Raw genomic sequence first — 22,479 nt, forward strand, 5'->3', positions numbered from 1 at the left:
GCTGACTTTCCTTATTTGCTCCAGGCCATTATAAAGTGTAGATCCATTTTATGTGTTATCTTGATGATTCGCCATTACTCTGTTGTTACGAAGTTAATGTCTCCTTATTGTTGAGTTGACTGAGCTCCAGGATTGCGCTAGATGATTTGCTTCCATATATGGTTGTAACTGATGCTGGGACGACTTGGATTTGGGACATTTGGTATGTTCTGATGGACTTATATGAGCTGATGGAGTACGACCTGATGTGTGGACACATATACTCTAGTGTTAGTACGGAGGGTACTTACATCAATGAAGAAAAATCACTCCAGCCATTCCTAATACAATTTTAAGCAATTTTTGTTCGAATTAAATTAGAGCGCAGAGTCGCAGACCTTCCTTTCGCTAGCTCCTTCACAGTTCACACCACAGCAGTTCTGAAAGACTTAACTCGAGAATGAACCAGTGTCCATAATTATCCAAATGATCTCATTGAATGGACGCACAGAACGATTTGTAGATGTGTTCAATAACAAGACCAGGCCATGATTTGTAGATGCGTTCAATAGCAAGACCAGGCCATGCCATCTCATAATCCTATGCTAACTTCATAGGAGTACAGATCCTGTTTTGTCAAAATTCATAAGAATACAGATTTTGTTTTATCACAAGATCATCTTACTTCTTTCTCATTCAGAATACCCAAATGGTTTGCCTTTCAGTACATAGTAGGGGAAAAAAATGAAACCAAAATTCCCTTCAATACCTAAGCTCTGAAAGCATTGACATTTACACTTTATACATGACTATGTTTTTCTACTTATCACCTTAGCAGAGCTGTTTTGACTAGTCAACACTTCTAGGTTCCCACTTGAACATTCAAAAACAACATTAGCAATAGTACAAAGAGGATAATGGTAAAGTATTATAGGCAGATCCGGATGGGTCTTTTTCACTGAATCTACAATTTGCTTCAAATAGGGAAGACTGAATTCCTCAAAATCCAGAGGGCTATGCTCGGTTGCCCAAGAGTCAAAAATCTGCACAGCTTGAGCTCCGCTGTCTGCTTGGTATTGGATATATTTTGCCATAGAGTCGGTAAATTTCTGAAGGTGTACATGCCGGACCTAGAAGATAGTTAGAGAAACAAAAAATCATTAGACAACCGATGCGATGCATTTTAACACCAAGACTGTCTAATAGTGATACAAAACAACAAAACCATTAATCACTTTCCTTTGATTAACAGGGAAGTATTTCCATGGCCAACAAATGCCCCAGAATCTTTAATTTAGAATCGTACTCGATATCCAGAATCCTCTTTTAACTTTTGCATATCTTTCAGAGGCTAAAAGGATTCTGAATTTTGAAGTTTTAGAATTTTAAGCTTCATGGAGGCAAGTAAACTTCTTACATTGCCAATTCGATCAACTTTATATGTTAATAACAGTACAAGTTGAAAACTTTTGTACAAAGATGAGCATGGTCACTGCTGCAAGTGCATATTGCAGTCCTTGTCTGACACATTCTATATTTACATATTTTGTAGTAACCAAACAAACTATGTCATAAGTTGCACCCGGATCGCAATGGAATATGACTTACATATGGAGAAGCACATCTTCATCTTCTTCACCAGTTATTATATGTTCTCCTACTGTTCCTGCATGGCTGCATTTTCACCTTGGATGCTGGCCATTATTGAAATAAGAAATTCACAGAGACAAAGAAAGAAAAGACGGATTGACTCTGAAGAGATGTTATATGGGATGAAATGATCTGATATTGTGTTTGTTAAAAGAGGCGCTCTATAGGGACTTGGAAAGTCAAACGTGTTGTGCCAGACTGCCAGGTAATGGAAGCGTTTACTTAATGATTCTCATAGAGCTCACTCCAAAGCCTGGTAATGCAATTGAATGGGGCCAGACTCCAGTTTGGCAAAGTAACCAAGTTTTTAGTTTCAAAACAAAAGGCCTTGGTCTGTTACAGTGAGTCCCATTTTGCACGCAATACTCCCTGAGTCCCTAAACTCTGTACACAAACTCCATGTTGAGCAAACAATGTCACTGGAAACAAACATGGGCAAAATCATATAAACTAGGCACCAATGAAGACTGATGCTAGCTTGAAAACTTTCAACAATGTACACACTAATAACGCACCAAACAATTACCATAGTTATTTAACTACCTCGTGCCGTAAAATCTACCAAAAAAAAATCACTAGGACACCAACCATCGCCTCTGCCATACATGAATTCAATTTCAACTTACAAACCAAAATTTAGAGAGAGGGAGAGAGATGATTAGCTCCAACTTATCCTAATCTTGTTAAGAATGTGCATGCTGAGCGACCAGAAGAAAAAGGGGAAATGAAATCCTAAAATTTGCACCAGTTACTTACCCAGTTTACAGTAAATTGTCATTTGAACACGACTCAACATCACCCATAATTCCGTTATATATGCACTCTACCCAAAACCACCTCTTATAAACTCACAACACGACCTTGAAGTCCTCTATGCTATATAAGATCATATTTCCATCCAATCAAGTAAGAATTCTCAACGGCTCATTTAACTTTAAATGATCACATGGCCAAACTGTTTGGAAGAATGTGGAACTGGATTACTAAAGAGCCCCTGTACCTTCATCAAAAGACGAAGAATACAAATAGCACAAACAGTCAAACAGATAAGTGAAACATCGTAAACAAAGGAAAGCAATCCAACACACCTCTGTCACTCTATGTTTAAATGAGGGGGGAGTATTTCAAACCTCAACACAAGTGTTAAACTGAACTGCATTGCAACACATTATTGACATGTAAACGACCGGCTGATGACTTGGTGAGGTGGCTGGGGACGAATTAACTGTGTCTGGATGGACCATCTCCCTCCTCAAGCATGAATCATTGTCTTCCAGTATGTGATCATGGACACCAATATCTATATTCCGCCCTAGACCCTCAGGTGCTAACAATTACAGAAGGTAGACAGTAGCCTCAGCTCATTGTTTACAATATCAGGCATCAGTCCAGCTGCTGATTATCAAGATATATAGCTAGCCTCCACAGCAGATTTTTCCGCTATACTGGTACAGATCCGTTGTGAAAGAACACCTGTAGAGTGTACTTAGTCCCGCAACCAGTACAAGAACGAACAAAAGTTCCTCTACATAGACACAGTCATTCATCTTCAACAACAATTTGGTAAAGCACATCCATCTTTTTCGATCATGACCACTTCATTACAATTTACACCTATCAAGCTTCTTTCACAAATAGTTCAAACACGTTTATAGTCCTCAACACCTCACTGAGTTCCTCCATAGGTGCCTCTGTTTCGTCTTGTTCTTTCAAGGGAAGGAGATATTTTTAACTGCAAGACACTAGCCAATCAACGAAAACACAGAAAACAGACAAATAGAAAAAAAAAACATTTCGTGTAATTGTTTTATCAAATACCAACTACATCTTGATTCAAATACATAATGTTTTTCTATTAATGAGTATCATTACCATTTTCCCTGGTCTAACTAATCCCTATGCAACTTCTGCAGCAGTGTTGGCAACCGCAATAACATCAGCTTGCCTTCCCATTACCGGTCCATCCAAAAGTACATAAGCGTGAGCTACTACAGCAATGTGACATCCCATATCACTGCCAACAACTCAAATCCATCAGCATTAAAACAAAATAATAATTCAAATCACTGGGTATTAAACACTTACATCTTCAAAATAGCCACAGCTACCAAAACAGAATCATCGCTAGCAAGCGGAGACAGTGACACAAGGCATTGTTCACAGATAAGCATGTCGGAAATGCCACTTCCCTCTTAATCTTCTTCTTAACATTCTTGTACACATTTCGGGATGGAGTGATTTTCATGAAATGATATTAGTTAATATTTCGTCATCGGAAAGAGAGGAGCCATTAGTAGATACTTGTTAGTAGCTTTGTAATACCCGATACTGCACAACATTTAGCTTGAAATTGGCTTACAAAGTTCTTGGCAACTTTGGGTCAGGTGAGCATAAAACCATCAGAGACAATACATTTTGATGTGATAAACATGTACTGTTTGTCTGTTGCCTCTACCACCCGTAATTCCATCACCACAGCCTTGAGGTTGTGCACATTGAACATTAAAAAACCACAGGGTAGAATTACTCAGAAAGATGTGGATCGAAACTGGATTACTGTAAAGTCTGTATTTTGTTTTTCAAGAAGATGAAGATTATTGAAAGTACAAGAAAAGGAGAAAAAAACAGAACAACAAAACAAAAATGAAGGAAAACAATCAAATACACCATAAAGAAGCAAGAATAAGTATAAAAATTGAACAGATATATACGCAGAACCCCAGTACAGACAATGGCAAACCTAAACAAGTGATATACTGAACTGCACTTATGGTCCTTGACTCTTCTTTTGTGTAGCCTACACAAAACACAGTCCAACTAACACATGACAAATGCCCAGCTCATCCTTAAGGCTGCAGCAGAAAGTGCCCCAGCTACCAAAAGAATATTATACACTATAAGCACCGCATGGCATCAAACCCTCAACTTTAGAAACCATCTGATAGCTTAAATTTAAGTTGACGTGGTTGAAAAAACTGATGATGCGGTAGGTCCATTAATATTCGTAGAACCACCTGTGTTTGCTCTTAAGGACTCACAATACGGATAGAACGGGTTGGGAGGCGATGGAAGTTGTATATTCCCAAGAAGTACCTGCACCACAACGCTCATCAGTGGTCTGTCATTGGGCCTGTACTGAGTACACCATAACGCAACTGTAGCTAGTGTCTTTGCTTTTGATTTATCCTTCTCCTTTATGCCACAATCATCCAATATTTCATTGAGTTTCCCAATCTTGAATTTTTCCCAAACTTGTCCAGGTAACCAAGTTTCGCCATCAAGATTACTCCTCCTCCCCAAAACTTCAAATAACATCATGCCAAAGCTGTAAACATCACTTTTGGAAGTTACTGGCATTTGCATCCACATTTCTGGGGCAGCATAGCTACGGGTCCCTCTAAACTCAACCACAGATATCTTGCTTAAATCTCTTTGAGAAACCTTAGCCATTCCAAAATCTGAAACTTTAGGACAAAGTTTTGAGTCGAGAAGCACATTACTAGGCTTTACGTCATAGTGAATTATTTCATGAACACAACCCTCGTGCAAGTAAGAAAGTCCTTTTGCTGTTCCGATTGCAATGTCATACAAATTCTCCCACTGTAGATTAAGGTAGTTCTCATATAAAATCTTATCGAAGATCCATTGTCCAAGTACTCATAGATGAGTGCTTTCATATTGGCCTCAAAACAATACCCGTGAGAGCACAACTAAGTGTCGATGCAAAGTACTACTCATTGTTCTCACTTCAGCCATGAATGTGAACTCCATGACATCCATCGCAATGCCCTTTAGTTTCTTGACGGCTACTTTCACACCATTAGGTAATGTTCCTTTAAATACATCTCCATATGCACCAGAACCTATTTGACCACTGAAATTTTCAGTAATGCTTGTCAGGTCCTTATGTGAATATTGTTGTATTTTCTTTCTTCCAAGCTCACCTAATAACATCTCAATTGAGTTTGAGCTTCCACTGGCTCCTTTAAAAACATCCACAACTTTGACAACTTCAATCACTTTCTCTTCCACTTCCTTCTCCGTCGCAATGACAACTTCTACAGGCAACTCTTCATGAGCAGTCTTACTTTTACCATCCTCAGTCACCGATTGTTTCTCAATCTCTATAATAGGTACCCCCTTACCAACATTCTCAGTTTTAGTATCCCCAAGCTTCAATTGCCTTTCCAGCTGTATGGCAGCATAATTTTCCTCTCTCTCCTCACTCTCTACTGTCTCTCTGAATAATTGCATAAAGGTGTCGCAATCTGAAAGAAAATGCTTGTGTATGTCAATATGATAAAAAGATACTATTAAAGTACAAACGTTATGAACTCAAGGAACGTCCAATTGCGTGAACAAGCAATTAAAGACAGGCCTAGATAGGCACAGAGACTTATACCTGAGTAGGAATATTTAGAGGTTTCTTCTAGAAATAATTACTTAAAACCATCCTTTAAGCCATCTCAATCTCATATTAGAATTGAACATCATGAAAATGAAAACGATCTGATGATTAGAAATCTATAGAATACGAAGATGAACAACAACAAAAAACAATACTCACTTTCCACAGATCCGAACTGGATACGAAAGAGCTTCTCCTTTGAGTCTCCCTTAGAAAAATCAGTTGCAGCCCAGACACATGATGTATAGTTTGCGTGTACATCCACTAACATTCCGGAAGAAACTGAAACAAGGTAGAATATATATAAAAAAAAAAAACTCAAATAAATGAAACAACATACATAACACAGATAAGCAGATCTTACTTCGATGATTCACATAAATCTTGAGCGACTTTGATCTCATAACCAATTGAACTTTTCCAGTTATTTTGTGTTTCAATAGCTTTACAGTACCAGGACATAGTTTCTTCCATTGATCCCCTTCTCTTTCAAATTCATAAAGCTTTGAGCTCCTATAAGTCAACGACCAAAAAGACAAGCATAAGAAAGAATGTACTGAAAATCATTTAAATTCTAAAGCCAGGGAATTAAAACAAGGTGATCATAGCTTAGCTTACATTTGAAGAAGCACGTCTTCATCTTCTTCACCAGTTATTATATGTTCCAAAAGCTTGCCTTGTCTTTCCAGTTGTATGGAAGCATCATATTTCTTCCTTTTCTCACTCTCTACTGACTCTCTGAATATTCGTGCAAATTCCTCCCTTGCTGAAAGAAAAAGGCTGGCGTATGTAAATATTGATAAGACGAAACTATTAAGAGTTTAAAATAACATATTAGTAGTTGTAGTACACTCATGCCTGTACACATAGAGCTAGCTTTTGTGAAATTCAAAACCATGATCTATTAAATCTTAACACAATTGAAAAATAAAAAAAAATGGACGGGTTATATTTTTATATATCTCTCTTTTAGATCTCTTCTAGTGACTCAGAACATTGAGATGTCTCTTTGGAAACAATTAGTTAAAATCATCCTAATAATATTTTAAGCCATCTCAATCCCATATTTGAACCTTGGATGATGAAAATAAACATTTAATGAAATGAAAGATATGGTGATTAAAAATCTAAAGAAAATGGAGATAAAAACAATACTCACCCGTGTCAGAGGAAAACCGGGAATAAAAGTAATACTGACTTGTATTCCAGTAAAGATAACCATCATCCCTACTCCACAGTTCCATTTCCGAAGATACTGAAACAAAACAGAAGAAAGTCAAATAAGAAGAAACAGTAAAAGTAACACAGCGCAGATCTTACTTGGATGATTTGCAAATATCTTGTTACGCCTGAACAACGGTTCTTCTATCATACACACTCGAACTTTTCCCAATTTTTTGTGCTTGAAGAGCTTCACGCGACCCCAACTTTTCGATCCTTTTTCTCCATTTCCGTCATACTTTATACGTGAGAACCTACAAGTCAAGGGCCAAAATATATATGTGACAGGAAAAGAGAATACTACGAATGTAGTCTAATAAATTGAAGTTAACTTACTCATCGAAAATCACATCTTCATCTTCTTCACCAAACATAGAGTAGTGTTCACTTTGGCTGCCCATTAATCACAGACTCACAGCTTCTTTGTAAGAGAAAAAGAGCTGCGAAAAAAAAAAAAAAAAATTACTTGGTCAAATTTTTAGGTCGAGCTAGAAAAATTTACTTTTCTCACCCAAATTTTGTCAGGCGCACGCGCTCAAACAAGCAAAATGGTCAGCGCGCCACCGCTCCACCGTATTCACAGCGACTTCGGTCGTTTTTCGGAAACAGTACAAAATATAGATTCGTGTTCAGTTTGGCTGCCCATTAATCACAGACTCACAGCTTCTTTGTAAGAGAGAGAGAGTTAAATGATAGAGTTTTCGGAGAGAGTTGACTTGGAAACAATTTTTAAACCTGTTTTGCCTCGTTTTTTGTTTTTTTTTAATGTTGAACTGGCTCATCAACTTGCCGACAAAAGTTCCGAAATATCATACTCTTTTCAGAAACACGTGGCACTCAAGAGAAAAATGAATTTTTTGGCTATATATTTCCAACGGTCAAATTCCAGTTTGAATTCCAAAAGAGAGTCAGTGACTGAAAAATGAGGAGAAAACAAGGAAGAAGAAGAAATGAAAATTTAAGGCCAACCCAAATTTCAAACTCCAATCAAATAGAAGAAGATGATAAAGAAATCAAAGAAGAAGAAGAGAGTAAAGCTGGATTTTATGCATGTTATCTTTTGTCTTCATTGTGCCCCAGATTTAAAGGGCACACTTATATTGGGTAATTTATTTACCATTCTCTTTATATTGCACTAGTAAACGGGCACGTGCGTTGCACGTGCTAGGAAAGAAAATTGGGGTGGAGAAAATAAAAAAAATGAATGTATGTAAATTAGAATAGTAAATTAAAAACTGCAATAGGAAAAAAAAAAAAAAAAACACTTCAATACGCTAGTTGTATTCTTTGTTATATTCGATTTTTGATGCTCTGCCATGTTGCGAATAAAGTATTTAAGCGCCTGTAATTTAGTCAATATATAATTATTAGTGCATCTACCACAAACTAATTTAACCAAAAAATAGGTCCTAGGAAAAATGCTAGTGTTCTTCATAAAAAAAAAATTGTTGGACTGGTATTAAAAACTCTAATATTGCTTGTAATAGACGGAACTTCTGTATGTCAGACGTGCCATGTTGAATAAAAACCTCATCTACAAAATTGGGTTGGAGAAAATCGCATGTAAATTAGAATAGTAACATATTACATTTGTTTGAATGGATTATGTAAAATGTTTTAGATTAATTAATACAAGCCGAGGTTTGATAAAAAACTTCAATATATAAGAAAAAAACACTTCAATACGTTAATTGTATTCGTTGTTCGAATCGATTTTTTGCTGCTCTGCCATGATGCAAATAAATATATTCGAAGAGGTATTTAACCACCTATAATTTAGTCAATATATAATTATTAGTGCATATGCCACAAACTAATTTACCAAAAAAATAGGTATTATGTTAATGAAGTTAACCTTTGTGCTGCTAATTGTGTAATTATCTTGTCGAGCATTTATATGTGATTGAGGAACATTGTTGGATTCATATGAGTGTACTACATGTAAAATATAAGAATATTATATCATGGTGTGCAACATAGTTGTTATTCTACACTGGAGAATAAAATATCTCAAAAAAAATGCAAGAAGAATAACTTTATTTTTATCATTGTCTTCAAAATAATTTAGCGAATCCATCAACTCTTTTTTTTTTGTCGGTTTAAATAAGTAGGTAGCTTGGACAGATAAAGAATTTGTAGTTAGCTAACAAAAACTTTTTTTTTTTGTTTTTTTTTTAAATTTTAGAAATTATCACATTGGGAAACAATTAGAAAAAATACATTGGACACTTTTAATATTTGTTCTATAGATTTATTAAGTTTGATATAATATGTGGAGTGAATTGAATGTGTAAATAATAGCTTTATGGGAGATGGCTATGTGGCAAGATTACAATTTAAAAGCTTCCAATATAATGTGGATTTTATTTCATGTGTATGGAGATTGAATGATTCAAATGATGGAATGTTGATTTTTTTCAAACCATCTGTATGGAGGCGACAAAAGGAAGAAATTATGGATGCTAGCTAGTTGCATCACTGAATTACATCTGATTCACCCTGTTGTTAGTCGCAAATTCCTTTGATCAATTCTTACATTGGTTATTGGTCTCCATTCTGAAAATGTTATTAGCACTCAACTCTACATCTTTGAACTTTGTCGGGTTTAGGGCTTCCACTTTGATTAACATAATGCAATGGAATTTTGGTTTTTTGAGAGTCAAATTAAGTGTAATGATCAAGTAGTTAGCAACAGGTGCAGAGTGCATGGTGAAGGAGTGTTGAGGCATTATAAGCATGATCCATTGTGCAAACTCACTATGCTATGCTTAGATGATTATAGAAACATTTTGTTAAGCGGCAACAATTTTGATTATAGAAACATCCATAATACAGATTGGTGTACTGGGAAAAATGCTAGTGTTCTTAATAAAAAAAAAATTGTTAGACTGGTATTAAAAACTCTAATATTGCTTCCAGTAGACGGAACTTCTGTATGTCAGAGGTGTCGTGTTGAATAAAAACCTCGTCTACAAATGTGTCTTAAAATGAGGTTCTCTTCCATACATTGGTTTCCTATCATTTAGTATTCTGGACACAAAATAAAGAGTCTCCATGTTCAACAAAATTTTCACAATAGATATAACTTGCCTATCGTTTGATTCCATGACTGAAGAAACTTCAGGCTAGGAAAATCAGTAGTACAAAAATTAGTTTATTTATAGTAGTGCAAAAAATAAACAAACTATATCACACTTACACATGCAAGAAGGAAAATAATGAGACCGGAACCTAAGCGTATTGGCAAATCTATTTTTTGATGCGCTTTCTATTCCCTAGGACCGCACAATAAATAAGTAAACGATGGATATTTTCAATTGTTTATGTTTCCTATTATGATTTCCAAAATAACTATGCCAAAAACAAAAAATAAATAAGCAAATAATACTCAACCAAGATGTGCATTTTATATGTAACTTGAAGATGTTGAAAACAAAACAACTATCATACAGAACAAATAAAGACAAAGATAAACAGTTTGGCCAGTAAACCAATTTATACGAACTTTAACTTGGGATAAGAGGCTCCAAGTTTTTGATGGGAGTTATAGACACTGGAACGAAAGTGAGAGAGTTATGATTCCTTTACAGCTTGAAAGGTTTAATGGTGTTATAGGAACTCTTATAGCAAGTAACGAACGTACACTATGTTTTTAGTTAGTGTTAAAATTAGAAGGGAAAAACGTTAGTGGTAAAAAACCATCAGAGTAGCTTTTAAACGCATGAACTGTGTAAGTTATGAAGTTTGACTATAATTGAGTTTCCAGCATGTTCCCATCTGAGTATCCAATTAATATTTTAAGAACTCTGAGTATCCAATTAATATTTTAAGAACGCTTAGTTACAAAAGGGTGTATAACAAATATTGTAATTGACTATACGAAAATCATAGATAAACAAATTCAATCGGTTAACTAATACATTAAAGTCATGCATAGACTCCATTGAGGTGAGGAGGCAACAAAAAAGTCTGAACATCATAATGTTGTTTGTGACAAATGGACCACTCTATGCTCATGTAACCTTTCACAAATTCAATACTGATGGGAAACATAAATTTAATCAAGACAGTTGATTTAATTTACAATCATTTAGTAGAGAACATCACCAAGAGCCTGAATTATCTTTTTGTATTATAATGATAAACTCTTTAAGAGAACATGAACTCGTCTGTTTGCCTATATATATATTTATATTTTTTTTTTTTCATTTTTGAATAAGCATGGGCTTAGGTTATTGACCCAAATGGTTTAAGAGAATAAAAAAAATGTTGACCCAAATGGTTATCTCGTGGAACATTTTCGTTAAGAGAATGATTGTCAAAGATAATTAGCTCTTCCCCTAACATTACGCTTTACAGTGAAAGGGATCTCTGTTCTAGTAACAAAGTATGGTCTGACATTGTTGCATAGGACTACTCCTGGGGCTGGATGGATCAAGTGCAGCTTCCTTCCTTGCTAACCGTTTGGCTTCATGCCATGTATGAGTACCTAATCCTTCATTTCTGTAACTTTCTAATTCCTCTTAGGCATCTTGCTTCCAGCTACCAAGGCATGACATACTCTACAAAGCTTGAAGTGCTAGCTACTTGTGAATCAGGTTCAAGACATACATATACCCAGTTCATTTATATTAGTTGCTTTCTCAATGTACACCAGGAACTATAGTCATGCATTCAGTTCTGAAATCAATCCATGAGTCCTGGTTCTCCAAATTAAGCATGCTCCGACTAGGATTTGATGGTCAATTGGGAAGTCCTATGGTACTAACATAGTTGCAGTTCGGGGGTTATGTCTGTTGGTTTGGCTTCGATGAAAATCTACCTAACTTGGACTTTTCTCTGGGACTCTGGGTTTTAAACACTTAATATCACTTGATTGAAGGTTATTTAGGAAGGCTACTAACCTAACCTTATCCCTCACTCGAGAATTTTGGACATCAAGAAAAGAGGCTCAACTTTACTGTTAGGTTGTTTTATAGAACAACTATTTACGAAAATGTTGTTGCATCATCATTTGCATGGCAAACCAAATCTAATAGCCATTATTAACATCACTGTTGCATGACAAATCAAATATTATTTATTAAGCAATCTACCAGGGCAATAACAAAATCACATGAGAGTTGTTTTGTTGTCTCCAATGGTGCATTGGAACTCAAAAGCTCAACATCAGGGAGAAGCTCATCACTTTGATGTCTCAGATCTCCTGAAGATAGACATCCGTTGCTTGCCAAATATAACAATTTAATTAAGCTAATCCAGGCCTGGAAAAAGGACTTGTGGACAGTATATGGTTAATTGCTTTTGAGTAAATTTCACCTGTTAAATGGACGGGTAACAATGAGACACATTCTCTATTCGTCATTGAAACTAACCTAAGACACAAATTTCAAACCATTTCATTGACCACGTAGAGAAACCCAAACCCTGGGCAGAACAAAACCTCAAACTAATTGGCAAAGAAGATAAAAACAAAAATAAAAACAAAAAGGTTAATGCTCCTGACAAAAATGAACCATACTTTGCATGTCATATATTCAGCCTAAATTTTACATTCTTAAATAGAGAGGCAGGGTAGGACACAAAGTAGAAGATGCAAAATAATTAATTAAAATGAACTGTTAACTCCTGGGATTTGATTTCAAATATAGCACGCCATAAATCAGATGTGAATCAGTAGCTAAAAATGAATGCACTATTGCACTCCTGATCTGCATATGAGTTGTCAATATAAGATGAATGCACTATTACACTCCCAAATTGAATAAAAATACTTGAAACAAATTTGAAAATATTTAAAATGAACTCAAATACTGCTCTAACAAATTCTTCCAACAAAAAAATATCTAATAACCAAATATAGTCATAAAGTTAGAGTCTAAATGAGTTGCTGCCATCACCATAATTAGTAATACACAATTCACCATAGTGGACAAAGACTGAAAAATACGTACTTCTAGGTCCCTCAATACTTGAGAACTAATTCGAGTCTGTTCTCAAAGATTGACAAAGGCAAAAGAACCTATACCTACTAATTTCTGCATACCTATTTAATGTCTTTAACATTGTTTATAATGAATTCCATTGACATGCTCCAATCCATCTCCAGCATTCAGGTCCATATAATCACATATTCTTTCATCAAACTTTTATTTAAACTAAAGATCGCAATAGATGGAAGTGTAACATTCTTCTGACCATAACTAAAGTGTCTTACCTGGTAAAGTTTGCGGATTCTCTTAGATGCGACAGTCGTTTATGAAGTTTGCACGGTTTCATTAAAGTTGTATGAATAAATTTCTTGTGGCAACATAATAAGCACATTTTTCCCCCGTGTTAGTTATAAAGGATAAAGCATTGATAAAAACAAATAGTAACTAATCAACGCGGTTGTAAATTTACCACACATTCCGACTTTCTACGCATTCGTTTAGGCTTTGTTTCTTTAGTTGAGGTTCCAGGCGTTTTAGCAGAATTTTCAAATGGTAATATCTTAATAAAAAAGGAATGAATAAGGAAGATTAGTATGGTAATAATGATTCCCTGATATAAAGATTTTGCTATGTTGGGAACTTAATATGAGGGTATTAGTATGTAAATTACATACTAAATGAAACAGCGCAGGTACAAACGACTGTGTGATAACATATTAGTATGTACATTTGCTATCTAATATATATATATATAATAGGTACCCCAAGTAAACAATCAAATAAAAACCTGTTTTTCGATTAGTTTAGGATCATTCACTTTTGGACGCTCGGATATAGGATCTGGGTAGATATATAGTATCAAGAGTATGCAATTCCACTGTGACCTACATTTATAATCACAAAAAGAAATTATGTACTGAACAAATTAAAAATAATGTCTTGTCTATCTATCCCAAACTTTTATCAAATATACTTTTTCTTTTCACCTGTTCAATGTGAGTGAGCATATCGCTTCTCATGCACCGAAACCTAATGCTTACAAAGAAGTTATTTTTCTGTAAAGATATAGCCTGCAAGTAATTTAATTATGAAAGGCAGAAGTCAGATAAGGTTATTTGGGTAACCAACTGAATAGAGAAATGCTTAAATCAGGAATGAACTTAGCCACATCTATAAAAGGCTACGATTATGAAAGGGTGGAATTGCAACAACATGTATAGCGTCTAGTGCATAATTACAAAGTAAAGCAACTATTTCCCAGGACAGCACGATGCCTACAATAGTTTAGGAGTTATCAAAATGACATACCTTCAACAATACATTGATGCGAGGTATATCGACAGTGTTCATCAAAGACAATAGAGACGCACGGGGGATCTATTATGTTCAGTTCCATATAACCATAACATGTGACAAAGTAACCAATTGATGGTTGCTTGAGTAGCAACATTTTGGGGTGTTTATCCTTTTAGCATAAGTATGTTCCCACATTATGGACATCCTGCATTCATAATTTAACATGAACAAATTTCTAGAGTAAGAGAAACAGGAGAATTAAGCTGTGAATGATTGCAGAATATAAAAAAAAACAGATGGACTAACCATAATGGTCTGTGCAAAAGAAACAAAACGTGTTTAGAGGCATTACCTTTGCCTTAACGGTTAAACCATACTGTAGGAGTTCTTAATTCTGAGAGGACAAATTAGTCTATGGTATGAAAAAACAGTGAAACAATATATGACTGTGTATACAGTGGTGTTAGCGTCAAATCACGAACAATGCTCTTTCATGTGTCCTTTAGAACCGAGGTTTGCAATGGTGAGTGAGAATCCTCTGCTGCTTTTGATTCTAGATGACCCATGTTAGTTAAAGTAGAGGCAGAGAGCTTCTCCATTTTCTACCGCGCTCTACGTGCACGCTGCACCAATGCCTTCCGAGTACGTAGCACAGCTAGAGTGGTATGATTGTTCAAATTAGATGAAGATTGGCCACCTTGAGCGTTGGGCGAAGATATGACTCTAGCCTTATCCCTTCGAGCACATCGTGAGATGGTGCGACGAGATGGTGCTAGAGGAACAATACTCATAGGAAGCTGACGATGAGGCTGGACTTGAGTTGTCTGAGTGTGGTTGACTGGAGCCCCCGAAATCTATTTGCAATATTTTAACACAATTAATTATAAGTAGCTGATATGGTGACATACACATGCGGATAAAAAAAACACATTGTACTGAAACTCACTCGACATTTCAATGGTAAATATTTGCATAGTCTATGCTCGTGTTGCTTGCAGACCCAATTTTTTTTTTTAACTTGTAAGACTAAAGGGAATATAGCTGGGTGTGGAAAATACTCTACACACCTGGGTGTCATTAACAGCTTGAGTCGGATTTGCAAATCCAATCTTCGACACTCCCTTGGTATGTCCATGGATCTCTTCCAGCTTAACTTGCCAAAAACAAATCTTTTCCACCCAAGTTCAATGAGTTGGACTAAAGTAAAAGAGAACAACCGGGCTAAATTAGCATGTGTGTGTAAGTGATTTAGTTAAGCTAATTGATATATCCAACTTAACCTAATAGTCTGATATTATACATAAATAGTCCTCGTTCTTTGTTTTCGAAGGCTGGCAAAATTTGGATATGTCATCCCAAGGTTACTTGCTTCTCTTTTATGCAGTTTCATGAGCAAAGAGATCATGTAGCAGTAACAGACTTTGCTTAACAACTTCTCAATTTATTTGTTTTTACCTTTTAGACAATTGACTTTTCAAGTATTAACATAAATTGTCAAAGCTTTTATTAAAAACATTTCATGTACTAAATTTGAGTTTAATTACATGATTTATATAGATAAAAAAATTCTGAGACCTAAGAACAGAAGCAATGATGTTTGGAAAGAGAGAACAGAACAATTAACTAACCTTAGTATGAAGTTAACAAAATTGCATAACGATTCATGTCATACTGCTATAGAAAAATAATTGGTGTAACTAACCTCACATAGTCAGAGAAAGCTCTACTGGTCCTAGAACAATAGTTGATTATGCAATTATGACTATTCCTTCTTCTTCAACTTCAACAGCTCCAACTCACCATGAATGCTACACTAAAATTATCCAATGAATCAAGAAATATGAAAATAGAAACCCAGTGAATGAAAATCAATTATAGATAGTGTAATTATAGATACCTATTTTGTAATGATTTGCTACATCCTTTTGCTCTTCCATAATTTCGTTCATAGCAAAACAGCGTAATCTAATCAAAAGTAGTTATTAGTGTCAAAACAGTAAAAAGTATATATAAAATGCAAATTAGTAGATGGTACGGTGTAACAAAGCAACTTGAACATAATGATAGAACTCCAATTAAGCTCTCCGGCCTACAATGTCTTTCACGTCCATGTAAATTACAAATTACAACTTCTACCAACGTCGCTCACAGTCAGGTGGAGTGGAGCAAGAGAAACATTGGGTACTCTTCCTTCATCGATGTGGGGATAGAGCCAGAAGTGAGGTTTTTTGCCATCGTCAATTTCCATTATCATTGACAGGTGCTACTCTTACATGAATGACTTACACTATAAAACCATTCCTACTTGGGATGCTATGGTCACAATATTTCTAAGAAGATTCTTCTATAGATATTTTTTAGAAGGGAACCACAGAAGAATTCAGATTAGAAATGTTGAATCCCTTCAATAAAACTACACTCTATTTCATTGGTACTGGCGGCGTATTTACAACCATTCATGAGACGCAAATCATGTTTTAAAAAGGTAGAGGAGAAACCAAAGACCTAATCACTGCACCCTTTTACGATCCCCTTTGAAATAAGGTTCAACGGAAACTCGAACAAAATTGAAACCATGGCTTAACTTTGAAACCTACCCAATGATATAACAATAATAAAAGAAGCAACATAAACACTAAACAGAAATAACATGTCATTGAGCCATACCGTTTAATGGAGTTGGTCATAAAACTTCCCTCCCTTATATATTGATATAAGGAACAGAGAGAACGAACGGTTTATTTATTTTTTTAATTGGGAAACCACGAAATGGTGTCTCTGTTTTTACAAAGACATTGAGTTTTATAGTCCGGAGGATGCTTTAAATTACCGATTAATTTTCCGTGTTTTTTATTCCTTTTTTGTTGAATGACAAATTTACCCTTGTACATAAGTTTTGTGAAACATTTCTTTTGAGTATAATTCCATGATTTATTTAGGTAAAAGATGTCCCATTTGACAGGGAATTAGTGTTGTGTGCAATAACTACGACTGCAAAATACTTAGGAAGCCTTAAGTCACACAGGAGAAAATCGTCTTAAGCCTTGAAGTGACTTACCCATGCATATCTATTGACTTACCCGTACATTTCAATACCATAATGGGTGCTGCTTGCTCCTTCTTTTGAAAGGAATGTATCTCGTTATGTGCTTTAGTCAAACACCTATGAGGCAGATTACTAAGGATGATTGGGTATTACACAAATTCAAGCCGAAGACATCTATTGTACAATAAAATGGAAATGAATGAAAAAATGTATATTTAGATTGGCTTGAGAATACCTTCAACATAAAAGCTCATCGGAATGATTGAACGCTATCCAAAGTTTATATTTATTTCCATCTTTGTATCACGTTAACAAACACTAAATTTTAAAAGGAGGATTAATTAAAAATGGTAATATTAAAGAAAATGGTAATAGATAAAGAACTTACAAAATTAAAAATGACTAACTTACCACTTGATGTCGTCTCTTTCGTGAAGAACTGGTGTGCAATTCATAAATTCGAAACATTCTGAGTATTAAATTCAATTCCAATAGAAGAAGAGAAAAGACAAACCTGGCGGATGATCGAGTTATGGAGAATTATAAGAATGGAAGTCAAAATTTCAGTAGTACATCAATACCATTTCCTGATCCTGTGAATATAAAGACAAAAGGACAGATTCCAGATGGTAGTCCTAGCGTGGCTATCTCTTCAGCAACAACAATCACTGCAACTTTCGCGGAAGCCAGAGAAGGAAACATATAAGATGCTCCCAGTGAGAGGAAAGGTATTGAATATCCAAGACTTAGATAACCTGAAATTTAATAGTAGAAAAGATTCACGCTCTTATCATTCTAACATACAAAAGTTACACAACACAACAATCTGTAAACATTAAGAAAACAGGGTTACTGAATGACTACCAATAGATTGTCGAGTGGACTATACTTTTAATAGTAATGTATATCGGTATGTTCTGCCACACATCAATAGAAGAGTTTTTATTAATATTAGAAGTATATATGGATTCATGAACCTTGAAAATTGTTCTTTGAGAATGCTTAATTCATGGGTCCATTCGACTATACAAACAACAAAGCTGGTAAGGAATCCCCTATGTGGCTTCAATTACTTAACAACATTAACCTGAGCCTAAGTATTTAAAGTAGAAAAATGAAGATTTTAAAGAATGCAATATTAGGTGACGCACACGGATAGAAAAAGTATGGTGAGAGTGATATAATACAGCAGTAAAGAAACTGAGAAGGTTTGGGGCAATAATTTTCCTAACCCATGTAAGAAGTCAATTAATCCAGCTCTAGCCAGCAAATTTTCCAAATGCAAGCAACCTCTGCCCATGGTCTCCAACAGTAAGCTCATAGTCAAACAAAGACGCCCTTTCATCTAGTATCTGCAATTTATAGAATTTCATAAAAAAAATGAATGTAAGCATCTGTACTACTGGATAGGGCCTGAATAAGGAGGTACCTTATCTAGCAAAGGCATGCTTTCTTTCTGCACCTTGTGGGTGTGAGAGAAGAAAGTGTAAGCCCTCTCGGGAAGAATCATCTATAACTGAAGCCAGAAAGAAAAAATTACGTAGTGATCTGTTGATAGTAAGTAGAAGGGCAAATGAATTGAAGTATGCACCTTTGGGTGTTTGATGCCCAAAATAAGACCGCATTCTGATAGATCATGTGATAAATGATAGCCAATATCCTCATAAAGAGCGTCGTGATGGATGCGCTTAGTGGATGGCTGGACGATTATGCATGTGACACCAGTTTGACCCCTTCCTCCGTGTAGAAGGCACGCACAGTGTGAAGGGGTGAGAGGAGCTCTTCTTTCCCACTTGTTTCTCGACTCACAAAGGATTCCAAACATAAATAATTAGATAATTAGATAATTAGATAATAAATAAGGATAGATAATTAGATGAATGGAATGAATCACATATATATAGATAGAGATAGATAATAAGAAAAGAAGAAGAAGAAGAATGTAAGAATCTCACCGGATGATTGGGAACAGAGAAGACGATAACGGTTATTTTTTTTTAATTGGGAAACCGCGAAACGGTATATCTGTTTTACGAAGACGTTGAGTTTTATAGTCGGGAGGATGCTTTAACTTACCAATTTAGGGGAATACGGGAACTAATACGTAATAACTAATTTACCCTTCAAATGTGAACTGTAGAAAATTTTGTGGGTGAAACTTTTGGGTACCCTTGTGATTTAAAAGTTTGGGTTAAAACCAAGGATAAGTGAACTAATAAACGGCGGCTAGTTTTCCCATTATATATAAGATAGTTTTCCCATTATATATAAGATATGCATCCTATTGTGAAGTCAGAATTTGAACCCTTGGATAAGCTTCTGGGCCAAACTATTTTTTTTTTTAAAGAAAAGAAAACCTGGACTCCAAGTCTCCAATGGAAGAGTTAATTCTACTTCTGCCCTCATGGGTCTATAGTTATTTTCTGCTTGAATGTCTGAGATCTCCCACTTTGTGATATATATTGTTGCTCTCCTCATATCTTGCTCCCAAACAAAGTGTGGTCATTATCCGTTGCATGATGGACAAATGAATGTACGGTTCAAGCGTTCAACATTTGTACTAATAGACAAGCAAGTTCCAAAGTACTTATCTCATATGAAGTTTGAAGTTTGAAGTTGCGTAAATGCGTACACGATGCTCACTCTTCCACCCTGGCAGATCGAGGTAAAACTTCTAATAGAAGGAGCAGCTGATATATCAGTGGACAGCATACCAGGTTATAATCATAATAGTGTAAAGACGGTACATAACACACTGAATTTGGACAAAAATGATGCAGTAAGACAGACAGGAGACCGTTCTCCTAGGTGGAGATCGTGAGATGCTTGGGTTCAAAACAGAGACATCCTTGGGTTGACTGACAGAAGTAGGTTGTCCACCAGTGGACTTCATTTATACTGAAATCAGCTCCATACTACCCAATGACTTATCTACTGGTAGTCATGTCGATGGTAGACTCTACTATTCTCTTATTGATACCCCTGTGAAGACACCATTTTTCAGTACTTCTGGCTTTATTGAGGCAGTCCAAGACAAAGACCCCGCTATTTTTCCTTCTCCTGAATTTAGCTCATTACAGTCAATTAACCATTCCACTCGTGGACAAGAAGACGGTAGAGTGCAGTTTGATCTTGTCAACACCCCTTTGAAGACACCGTTATCCAGTAACTCAGGCTTCGTTAAGACAGTTGAGCCAGATAAAGTCTTAGACGTGCTATCACCAAATAAGTGTCAACCGACTCCATTATTTACTGACAAAAATCAACCACCACCTGCTAGGAGTCTTCTCACTACACCTAAGGTTGAGGTTATAGATATTCGGACACCATCTTCTGACTGCATGATTAATTCATTCCGTAGAAAGAAGAAAAGAAACAATTGGGTCAGTCAAAAGATCATTGGCTTGACCAAGTCACCTGATTTTGTTCAATTATAGATTTTTGCGTGTGTACTACACTACTACTATACTATTTCAATAAGGATATTGTATTGTATACTTGTATCATTTATTTGAAATTATTTGATTCAGACTTTCAGAGTCATAATTATAGCAAAAATTGTTTAAAAACAGAAAGCGTATGTCATTTGGCGTCAGTAAAGTTCTATGAGTTTGAGAAATCTCAACCTTCTTCTCTAATATACCAGAGGCTCATACAGGAAAAGTTTGCATTCCGTAGGTAGTCTTTGAAACGCCATTTTTATTCTCTTTTTGTCACCGTAGAACACATGTAGGTTAACGATTCCATCTTTGTAGTGTATAGTAGTGGATGATGGAACAAATTTCCCATCTAGGATAGATTCTTCATTATGCAAGGGGTGATCCTATAAGTTTGGGATGAAATGAAAGTGTATAGTAATATTTCACTAGTCAATCCTGCAATATCCCTTTAGGTTCACGCTAAGCATGCCTTAGTGTTGTTTTTTTTTCTCTCGTATGCGGCTTTAAATCCCTCCAAACAACGATTAGAATGAGTTAACCAACAGTTTAGAAGTTGTCAATCTTCCCCCACAACGAAAATCCTTCATATCATTTTCAGATATTGAATGAAGAAAAATCACCCACTTCAGCCATTCGTAAAACAATTTTAAGCAATTTTTGTTAGGATTAAATTATAGCACAGACTTTCCTTTCGCTAGCTCCTTCACACTAAGTTTGTTTTTTTTTTTAATTCAGCATTCAGAGCCTCTTAAACTTAAGTTTTAAGCATTCAGAGCCTCAAAACTTGTTTGTTTTTTGTAAGTAGTTTAAACATTCAGTGGTACTTTCAGCATTCAGCACCAAAGTTTCTCTTGAATCCTGAATTTTAATACTTGAAACGAGGAAGTCACTTCTTGCCCTTTCTTAAGAACCCAATCTCAAGAACCCATCTACTTTCTTATCTTGACCTTTATGGCTTCAAAATAGGTTCTTCAAAATTTGATGTTGGCATCATGGCCATTTTTTTATTTTTTTGGGTGAATGATATCCACTTTGTTAAAAATAGAATTACATATATATTTTCTGAAAGTAAACAAAATATGAAAATAAACCGTTAAAATATATTTGTGAAAGCATATTTTAAATAAATTTATTTATCATTTCTTTTCTTCGATAATCCATCTCCCCTCCTCAAATATAATATATATTTTGTTTTACAAGAAATCAAATTAGTGTTTAAAATAGATAGCATGAGGAAAATTGTCCGAATGATTTATATTCAGCCTTCAGAGCCAGGTTATTCTAACAGAAAACAAACATGTTTTTATGAATTTAGCAATCAGCATTTAGCATTCAGAGGATGGGCCATTTAGCATCCAGCATTCAGAGGCTCAGAAAAACAAACGACCCTAACAACATCAATCTCAATGTTTCAGAGACAGCAGTTCTTAAATACTTAACTCTCGAGAATGAACCAGTGTGCATAATTATCCAAATTATATCAACTTTTCTTGGACGAGCTGTGTG

The 22,479-nt window shown here is 35.5% G+C and overlaps 2 protein-coding genes and 1 long non-coding RNA gene across 4 annotated transcripts; all 3 read right to left on the reverse strand.

Moving 5' to 3' along the window:
- Window positions 1–4,273: 4,273 nt before the first annotated feature.
- LOC147481048 (uncharacterized) lies at window positions 4,274–7,990 on the reverse strand. Its single transcript, XM_086579918.1, has 8 exons — window positions 7,770–7,990; window positions 7,595–7,698; window positions 7,358–7,512; window positions 7,197–7,292; window positions 6,656–6,803; window positions 6,402–6,550; window positions 6,197–6,319; window positions 4,274–5,897 (listed from the first exon to the last, which is right to left on the reverse strand). The coding sequence occupies exons 2-8, from the start codon at window positions 7,657–7,659 to the stop codon at window positions 5,314–5,316; spliced, it is 1,320 nt and encodes a 439-aa protein (XP_086436044.1). The 5' UTR covers window positions 7,660–7,698; window positions 7,770–7,990; the 3' UTR covers window positions 4,274–5,313.
- Window positions 4,582–5,079, reverse strand: LOC147481049 (PR5-like receptor kinase). Its single transcript, XM_086578818.1, has one exon. It carries the CDS (start codon window positions 5,077–5,079, stop codon window positions 4,582–4,584), a length of 498 nt encoding a protein of 165 aa, XP_086434944.1.
- A 5,113-nt stretch (window positions 7,991–13,103) lies between the features above and the next one.
- Window positions 13,104–21,070, reverse strand: LOC147481050 (uncharacterized). Of its 2 annotated transcripts, XR_015205624.1 has the most exons (10): window positions 19,125–21,070; window positions 18,963–19,049; window positions 18,766–18,885; window positions 17,945–18,288; window positions 17,769–17,851; window positions 17,568–17,650; window positions 16,385–16,452; window positions 16,190–16,300; window positions 14,178–15,341; window positions 13,104–13,750 (listed from the first exon to the last, which is right to left on the reverse strand). It is a non-coding gene; the product is annotated as an uncharacterized LOC147481050 (long non-coding RNA). The 2 variants fall into 2 exon arrangements; XR_015205623.1 differs by having other exon boundaries at window positions 13,104–14,075; window positions 17,568–18,288.
- Between the last annotated feature and the right edge of the window lie 1,409 nt (window positions 21,071–22,479).

Source organism: Coptis chinensis, chromosome 8, assembly GCF_015680905.1.
Source record: "Coptis chinensis isolate HL-2020 chromosome 8, ASM1568090v1, whole genome shotgun sequence".
In the NCBI taxonomy this organism is placed as follows: domain Eukaryota; kingdom Viridiplantae; phylum Streptophyta; class Magnoliopsida; order Ranunculales; family Ranunculaceae; genus Coptis; species Coptis chinensis.